The 9,621-nt window shown below is 47.9% G+C and overlaps 1 protein-coding gene across 1 annotated transcript in view; it reads right to left on the reverse strand.

The window, feature by feature from the left end:
- Positions 1 to 3,495: 3,495 nt before the first annotated feature.
- Positions 3,496 to 9,621, reverse strand: part of NRP2 (neuropilin 2) — a gene marked incomplete at its 5' end in the record, with an annotated part of 74,692 nt that continues 68,566 nt past the window's right edge. The window contains 2 exons of the mRNA XM_010075884.1: positions 3,496 to 3,749; positions 4,421 to 4,489. Of these exons, the coding sequence (XP_010074186.1) occupies positions 3,496 to 3,749; positions 4,421 to 4,489 (323 nt within the window). The remainder of the gene's footprint in view (positions 3,750 to 4,420; positions 4,490 to 9,621) is intronic.

Below are 9,621 nucleotides of genomic sequence, written 5' to 3' on the forward strand. Positions count from 1 at the left end.
GGGCCAGGCTTGGCTTTGGAGTGTGCTGCAAGTCCCCCCTGCCAGACACCTCTTGTGATGCCTGACAGTGGGGCTGAAGCCGAACTGCAGAGAACCACCCTGTCCTTGTCACTGCCCGCCATCTCAGGGCTGTGGGACCAGAACAGGGACGTGCTGGCACCCAGCACCTGCACCCTGGTGAGGTGGCCCAGCTGGGACCGTCTGGCCCCCACGTGCCCCAAGGCTGGCTGGCTCAGTTCAGTTTTCTTGTTGCTGCTCTTTGATAAATAAAAAAGCCCCTGAAAGATAATCTCTACCATAATGTTTATTAAATAGTAATTTTCAAAGGTTTTTATACAAATAATATAAACACAGTTCGATTTTTTTTGTTGTTGTTTTTGTTTTTGTTTTTATACTGAAGAATCACAGTAAAAGCTCTTTAAGTCCGTAAGTCCTGGCTCAGCCAGTGAATGGTCAAATACCTTGAACTGCAAACCCTGGAGAAGTTCCATTTCTGCACATAATTTTTTAATGGTTTAATTCCCATGCTCACCCCCGGCACCTTTCCACAAAATGAAATCACCCAGCACTAGAGCCCGCCCGTTAGCAACATGTCCTCGCCATGGGAAGGGTGTGGAGGCAACAGCCTATTTCAGCAAAGGCATTAACACTGATTTTTCTTTTTTTCTTTTCTGAATTTCACAGATGAAATTGCGACCAGCAAACCTAATCTGTTTGCAGAGGAGGATGCAATGAATTGAATGCACTGACGACTTTCTCCCCACCCCTGTTGTAGTTACAATCAAACACAGTTTTATGTAGAACAGTAAAGCACCCAGCAGAGGTAAGTGAGGTATCGGCTTTGCAGCATTATTGGCCTGTTCCCGCCCGGCCAGCGCGCGCACATGGCCCTGTCCCGTCTGGAAGGGGCAAGTGGGACACGCAGGGCGGACGCTTCGCTGGGCCCGTGCCAAGTGAGTGCCGAGATCAGCAGTACTCTTCTGCCCCGGATCAAGAGATATATTAACACGAGTCAGTCCCACGGAATAAGTCACATACACGATACATACAGAGAATTCACGTGTGTGTGCAAACACACTATTTCCGAATATATGTACATACGAACTCTTCTCTCTGTACGCCTACTAGACACCATAACGTCACCTTTTTAATTATATATTTTCACCTACTGTTTGCCTAAGTTGACTTTTCTACTGTATGGTCCTTTTCCACTCATCCTTCCCCTCACCTGTGATTTGAAGGAGACAAAATAATCGAGCAGCAGCAATCCAGCTTTGAAATGGTCTGGTACATTTCCTCTTACTGCCTTTGTTTCTTTTGTACAGTAAAATAACATCCCTGTGGAATTTGTCCATGAAGAACACCAAAAGAAATAAGGTGATTCAAAAGGAGAATCTGAGATACATTTACTGCTGTTTCTGTTGGGCACAGAGTGTGAATCAAAAAAATGAAGGCCTTTGTGTGTGCACGTCTCTGCGTGCGCGTGTATGAATCAGAATCATGAATGTTTTGATGACACAGCTGCTGGTATCTGCTTCCCCAGTAACATGCGTCTTTCTTACAGTGGAGAAGTCTTTTTTTTTTTTTTTCCCCTAAAAACTTACTGTCTGATAGAGCTTTTCATGAAACATAAGACAAATGTTCCTATTCCCACCGCACTGAGGAGCAGCTGTGGCAGTGTCCGTGCTCATCTCCTCTCCAGATGTTGCTCGTCTCCCCGAACACCTGGCCTCCTGCAGGATGTGTTTGCAGGGGCTGTGCAAACTGAGCTTCACAGCACATCACACGTTCGGTGCTCTGCAGTTAGTGAGGAAAAAAAATCCATCCCCAACCCAAACTATTTGCTAGGCGAAATGTAAAATCAGGACATGTCAGGTGTTTCCAAAGAGCCCCTGGAAAAGCAAACCCAACGTGCTGGAAAGGTTCCTCGCTTATGTATGTGCAAGCTGATAGGGGTGATCTGTCTGCACTGAATTGGAAATGAAGGCATAGGTTTGGGGCTCAGCATTTGAACTCATTTTTCTCTATTAAATTGTTTTCATAAACACTCCTCTCCCACGGCACAGTGGTAAGTGGAGAGGTATCAGCTGCCAGACAATATAGCCAGACCACTCGAAAGCAGAAGGGCCAGACTTCTTCAGTCGGGCTCTACACGGCAGAGAGCCGTGAAGAGTGTTTAGCCGGGGAAGCATGAAGGCCTCACCTGTTGTTTGACACAGCACTGATCATCAGATGGAGGAAAAATACTTCTTCTAAGGCACTTGTTCAAAGTAAAACAAAACACAGCTCATAAAAAAAACCTTCAGGTTTTTGCTACTGACCAGGAGCAGCGCAGCCTTGCTCTGAAGGGGACACAACAGCAGCCGTCGGGTCCGTTGGTGCTGCCAGTGCCAGCTCGTGCCCCCAGCTCTGGGGAGACGGGGAGCCAAGGTGAGGGGGACCAGTGGGTGCCACGGCTGGGCCCCCGGGGCTGTGGGCATGGCGCCAGCCTCCTTCCCTGTTCATTTTCCCTCCCTGGCACTTCAGAGACATCTCGGCGCTGTGCCTCAAGTCAAACCCCAAGTGAAGCCCCCTCCCCAAAGCCATTGCCTCAGTGCTGGGAGCCTGACAGGCTCTATCTTTTGTTTGCTACGATTTTCTCATTATAGTAAAAAAAAATCATTAAAAAAAAAAGGGTAGTATCAAGTGGGGTGGGAGATTCAAAGAAAGGCCTTCCTGATGAAGGCCTCAGCTGTTGCAATCCAAAATCTGGATTTAATAAATGGCTCTTATTCACAAATCACTTTAAGGCTCTTCAGCTTCCCTCAGAGAGGTGCTTCTACACATAGGGTTTCCTTTCTAGTTTATTTCTTAATGACTTCAGAAAGTGCTGTTGTCACCATTGACGCTAAAGCCAGTATCCCACCTTTCTCCCAGACTGGGAGAACGGAAGTTGAAGGTAACAACATGCTTCCATTTTCAGGACTGGAAACGGCAGCTTCCTGGATGTAGTGTGAAGTGCAGAAATCCCTACAGCCAAAAAGGTCTCTGGACGGGGTCTAAAATGGACAGGGTCTCCGTGTCTGTGTCTTATTTCTAAAGACAGGGTGGCTGAAGAAATCCCTCAGCCTTCTCAGCAACTTAGCAGAGAAAGGAGGTGGGAAATAATGATCAACATTTAGTTTCTCACATCCAAAAGGTAAACCAGTCTCCCTCGTCACATCCCAGCAGATCCCTCGTCACTCGCATCAGCAGAAAATAAAGATGAACCAACAACCAAGGGTCTTGGTCCCCCCTCACCCAGCACAGTCCGGTTTGCGGGAACGTCCCCTCCATCCTGGCAGAGTGCAACCTGCTGGTGGGACCTGGCAGCAGGAGCAGCGCCTCACCTCGCTCCTCCCTCACCCCTCGTTCCCTGTTATGGCATTCAGTTCCCACAGAAAACAGCAAAAAAAGTAACCCCCCACCAGCCCACCTCACCGGGCGCAAGGATGAGGGTGATCCCCAGGGCACCCGTCAGGCCTCTGAGCAGCACTTCTGGTGGTTCATCTTGACCTTGTGCTTGATGCCGTCGTACAGCTCAAAGTTGTAGTTCTCCAGCGTGGTGGAGCTCCGTGAAGACAGACCTGTGTATGAGCATGTGCAGTAGAGCAGCAGACCGGCGCAGATGGCCCCGAGGAGGACGCCAAGGCTGCTCATCGCTATGATGGTCACCAGGATGGGATCCAGGGTGTAGAGCCAGCTTTTTTCATTGTCCAGCTTCGGGGTTCCTGGAGAGTTAGTAGAGAACAATGTGTCGTTCCTATCCGATCCAAAGTAATCTGCAGTGGAATGGGCACTTATTATCCAGGGATCTTTTTTTTTTTTTTCCCCTCACCTTTATGCATTTCTCACTTGGAGTTGTTACAGCCTTACAAGAGTGTAAGCCTCTCCGTGGGTATATCTCAGCAGGATTCACTTACCCAGGTCTAAAAGTAATGCAAAGCACAAAACTACCAAGAAAGTTAGGTGCCCTAATTAATTTTACATCTCAGGCTATGTAAACAGCATGCTAGCATTTTACACCCACTGAAACTCTGGCCCGTTAAGTGTCATTTGGTTCAAAACTATGGAAACAATCTGTCACAGCTCCCAGACTTAATTTTCTCCATTTACAAGTCAAAATGCCACACAAGCAGCAATTAATGCTTGAAAGATCAGTTCCACTTGTCCTAACACAAATACAATATATTGACTTTGCAAGGTTGCTGGCTGTTGAAAAAGGAAAACAAGAAAACTCCTGTCTTTGTCCAGGCAATAAGCCACCACTTGAGTGTACGTTCTCAAGCGTGTTCTAGCTCCTAGCCCTGATTAAAGCTGAGGTTTGTAAGTAATTGTAGCATCTGATACTGAAACACAAGCTTCCCCTGATAAATTGCCCATGTGGCATTTCGGTACCAACCTGGATCATCGCTGTCTTCAAAATCTTGCTCAGAGATCAGAGAGTCATCCTCCATTCCTGGGAAGTTCACTAGAAAAACAAAATGGGAAGCACTGTTTGTTTAAAGAGGCATTTCAAGGGCATTATTGCCACTGGTCACTGGACTGTGAGACCTGTCAGAAGAAAGCAATATTTAAGCTACATCCAGGATCTTCCTCATGGAGGAAGGAGGAAGAACTCTTCTTCCTTTGGCCAAAGTCAATGAATACTCTTGCACGCTTGAGAGAACAGGGTCTTCCCACTACATCACATTTCATGACCACCAAATGACCAGTTTTTAAGAAGAGACTGAGTGAAAAGCAAAGAAACCAGATAACTTGAATAACACTAAAATATTGTCATTGGTGCCTGCATAATGGCCGTAATTCACTATTAACATGCTCATGGGTCTTATCCTTACAACTTTGAATTGGATCTTGGTGCCTATCATTATTTGCCACTAATGCTAGATCCATTTAGCACACTCTAGTTTTCATCTTTTCCCATACATCTTACTGGACACAGAGCTTCAATGACCCAGTTTCTCTTTGGGTTTCAGATAAATTCACAGTAATTTGAGGAAGTCATGTATCATCATTACATGTTTTAATGCAAAAGCTGGTTGAAATGGGGAGTGCAGCAAATGGGTGTCCATATCTAGGCATTTATGTTAACATTACTCTGATCCAAAGTCCTTTTAGTGGTGACCTTTCTTTTTATTGTTCAGCAGAGATCAAGTACTAGTAACCAAATGCATATGCTGTAATCTGAGCAGAAGTTATTTTCCTGTGCAGTCTTTCTAGCATTATCTCTACATATAGTTACTGTGGTCCTTTTTCAGTTTTTCCAAAAGAAAATGTCCTTTCACTCTGATCTGCTTAGACTTTTCAAATCTGACTGTAACTTGGGGTGCTCAACTGAGAAGGCACCTCAAAATGATCAGAAGTGCAGAAAATCAGGGACCTTTAGAAAGTGTTAAAAGTCACACCTTTGAAATAGTTGTGGTTGAAAAATAAGGCTACTTCCCATCTTGTGTGAAAACAGCAATGAGAGTTTTAAGAGATTACTTAAAACCTACCAAAACCAAACAATGTAACTTGTGCCTAAAAAGCTACAGGCAAAGAAATAATTCAAAACCTTATAAAATATTTGGGTATATCTGCATAGAGATTTAGGACTGGAAAAGTCCTCCTGAACTGTCAAATCCTTTTTTTTTTTTTTTTTGCTATCCCAGGCAACAGTATTTAGGCAATCCCTGCCAGTGACATTTCAAGGTTGACTTCCAGTTTTGCAAAACACCACGCTGCCCCAACGCCACCTTACACCTGACTGCAGTGATCCTCTGTGCTGGTACTAATGATACCTTCACAAATAGCCATCCTTTGGGCAGAATTGTCTTTTGCCCTCTGCACTCAAAGGATTAAGGGATTTCTTTGAGTTTTCAAGCAAACCTGGCAACAGGAACACACAAAACCCAACACTCGCCCCTCCTGATGATGAGCTCTGTGTCTAGTCAGCCAGGTAATTAAGCTGACTTGGGGCTGCTGCTAGCTTGTTGAACAAACATAGGTGCACACCATCTTCTGTAAATCCTCACTTTAGCAGCGAGTTCACATGATTTCTCAACGCTTCCAGAACTGACAGGCCCAGATGGCAACATCTTAGGGCTGGGAGAACTGCCTGAGGGCCTCTTGCAAACACTTAGAGCCGAACATGTGGAAAAATAACTTGCAAAGCAGTTCACACACAGAGACGTCTGCTTTGCTAGTCCTCCGTCACAAGACAAGCAGTGAAATTTGCCATCCGGGTCACCCACACAACCCTATGGAAACTGTAGGTTGCTTGACCGTGAGCAAAAGTGGAAACTGGACCACAGTGTACCCAAGGAGCCCACGTGTGGGGAAAGGCCATTGGGAGTCTTTTGCCTTTCCATATTGCAGTTCCTCTAAATTTTGTGTGAGAACAAGCTAGCAATTTAGTGCTTTTTTATTTCCCAGGGTAGCCTTGAGGGAAAAGCCAGAAAAAAACAAAGTATTGGTTAATCAACGCTTTCAAAAGAGCACAAGTTCTTCCAGCCTGAAAGGAAGGAGCACTGGGAAAACTTGGAGAGAGAGAACATTTATACAAAAAGCCAGTCCCAAAATCTATTTCCTCTTCTAGCAATTTTCTCTGTTTCCCATGCTAATGTGGCTCCAATCCTGCTTAAATGATATCTTCCTCCTTGCCCATTCTCCTTCATCTTCAGACCCGTGGCAGGCCCTCGCTCTTCTGTTCCCTGTATGCCATTTCATTGCTATCAGACTGTATGTTGTCACGCTGGGCTCTATGCTGGCTTTGGAAAAATATAACTCGACATTTCTTTTTCCATACTGGGGTTTCTCGAGTCATTAACAAAATCAACTCTGGCTGTGTGGCTGTCTGTGGGAATTTAAGCTGGTGGTCTCAGTTCAGTTCCTAGTGGAGATGATTTCCCATCACAGAAACTAGACGGCTATTTGTCATCAATTAGGCTCCTTTGTGACATGTCTCAGCAATATTGTCACAAGTAGAGCAGGCCATGGAAAGTGACCCCCCCTTGGAAAGCAGTCCCCAGAAAAGCCCTGCAAGCTGCAGGGCAGAATGGGAGAAACATGCATTGTCCTGTTCTGAGAAGAGCTGCCTTCTTAAAGGGCAGCTTCCAGGAGCCACTTACTTTGCATTTTAAAAGGAAAAAAAATATACTGGAGAAGGGCAGCCAAGAAAGTTAGGGGAAACTGTATTTAAACATGAGGAATGCTTTCTCCTGAGTGAAAGGCCCTTTTTAAAGCATGTGTGCTGAATGATGGCTGTGAGCACCTAGCTGGTCATGCCCAAAAGATGATGTTAGCGATGCTGTTGGAAACAGCCGGATGCCGAGAAAAGGCTGTTATCTCTTGGATCTGAGAGCACTGCCAGCTAAAAGGCTAATTTATGGGACCTGAAAAAAGAAAGATGAGATTCTAATCAAAGACAAGGAGCAACCTAAGTACCACGTTCGTATGAACTCACATGGGGGGAGAGCAGGAGAGAATTAATATCTCCAGAGATTAAGGAGCTTTAATGTACATCTGTTTTAAAATAGTAGCAGGGGTGGGAAGGATTGGGCCAGAGAGGGGGTTACTTGAAGGGGATGATGTGCTTGATATGCCTTGCCAGGGCAGATGGGGGAGGCAGAAGAGCAGATGAGGTTCTCCCGTGTCCCACCATGGACTTACACGTACCTCTTGCAAGAAAGCTCCCCAAACCTGCCCAAAGCAGCTCACCTCTGCAAAGCTGAGGACAGCGCATCATACAGGCTGGCATGTAGTTCCCACCACCATGCACGGTCAATGCCAGCCTGCCTGCATGGGCTGACCAGCAGTGCCCACCGCCACTGGCAGAGACCTTTGCATCAAGCCAAGAGCTATTGCTCTGGAAAGGACACCCAATCCCAGTTGCTGGAACCTAAACACATTCCTCCAAGGCAAATGATCACTATCAAGAAAAAAATGGCTGTTTCTTTCTAGACTGACTTTGGTTTAAGTCCAGGCACCAAGGGCTGCCTCCTGCTGGGCCCCTCTATCCCAGGGCAGAGCTCCGTCTGCCACCACACATCTCTACACACAGGCATTTGCAGATGGTGGCTGCAGCACCTCTCAGGCTCATCCTAGGTGAACAAAATGAGCCTGTCAGCAGGAGGTGCCTTTCCAAAACGATACATCAAACTTGCGGCAACTTCCAGCCCTTCTTGCTGCCTGCCCGCAGCCTCTCTGGCCCAGGGGAGTCTGGCCTGGGGAGTGCCCAGGGTGCACTCCCGCCATCCCTGTGCTCCTGCTCCCTGCTTCCCACGGGGGTCTGTGGGCTCTGGGGCTGAAGTGATGCACCTGGTGATGGTGGCTTGTGGGCTGTGCTACCTACCACCCTTCACTCCCTAGTGACATCTGCCGCCGTGCCGCCTGGTACAAAGGCAGGGTAGATGCCTGCCCTCTGGTCCTTTCCACAGTGCAGAAACAACCACGTGCTGCTTGCTTCCCCGAAACAGCAAGTGCCCTGTTGCATGCTACCCCTGTCTCCTGCTGCTACAACATCCACCTCAGCCAGTGCTATCCTGCCCAGCAAGGGCAGCATTGGAGGTGCACAGCTGCTCTGCTGCCGAACAGCTCCCACAATGGCCTGAAACATTAAATCCAGCTAAGCCCAGGAGAATGGGGTCAGAAATTACTGCTCTGCAGCCTTGGCAGAGAGAGGCAGAACTCCAGCTCTGCTCTCATCCTCGCTTTTCTCCCTTTGCTCATTCCCAGCCCTTTTCTCTCCGCAGCAATAGCGTGACTCCAACACACATCACTTTGTTTTGACATAGCAGCGCAGCCGCAGTGGCCTCGCCTTGACACCGCTCTGTTTGGCAGCAGTGTAGCGCTGCTCCTCTGGCTGGGAGCCCTGGGGGCTGGGGGGCAACACCTCCCACCCTCAGCGAATGGGGAAGCGCTTCTCAAAGCAGCAGCCCAGGCACCGGCCAGAAACACTCCCTCTGAATCTCCCCATTGCTCTATTTCCAGCCGAAAATCCACCTCACTTCTCACTTCCGCCCTCCTCCAGAAACACAGAACAATTTGAGTTTACAAAAGGGCTAAATCCTTGCCAAATTTCAAATTAAAACAGTGCTTTGGCTACAGCGGAGCATTAAAGAAAGCAAACAAGCAGCCTCCCCCTGGCCCGGCTGCCCTCCACAATGTGGGAACCCCCAGACCTTATCCTCAGACAGCCTTGGGGCTGCCCGGCGGTGGCGCACACAGCAGCACCGTCTTCAAACCCAGTGGCACTGAGGAGCCTCTTATGCTCCTTGGGCTTCCCATATGCAGAGAAGTGCATCTGGGCAGGCAAAGACCTGCACCGAAAGCACTCAGAGATGTGAAGACGGGCTGGGCACTTTGTGCAGAGGCAAACATGAGCAGGCAGCTATTTCCGGCCCTGGCGCTGCTCTCTGACGTGTGGCACCCTGCTCTCGCCGCATGCACGGCAGATGGCCAAGGTGGCTGCCCAGATCAGGGATCCTGCCAAACCCTCCCTGCAATGGCCACGTTCCCTGTTGCAGCCCTACCCTTTCCCCAGCACCTCCCCAGAGTGTCCCGCTTTTTTTTGCACCACTTCTTGGCTCCAGCACAAGGCCAAGGAAAGAGGGTCAGCAG

The sequence above is a fragment of the Pterocles gutturalis genome, unplaced genomic scaffold (assembly GCF_000699245.1).
Source record: "Pterocles gutturalis isolate BGI_N339 unplaced genomic scaffold, ASM69924v1 scaffold2708, whole genome shotgun sequence".
Classification (NCBI taxonomy): Eukaryota; Metazoa; Chordata; class Aves; order Pterocliformes; family Pteroclidae; genus Pterocles; species Pterocles gutturalis.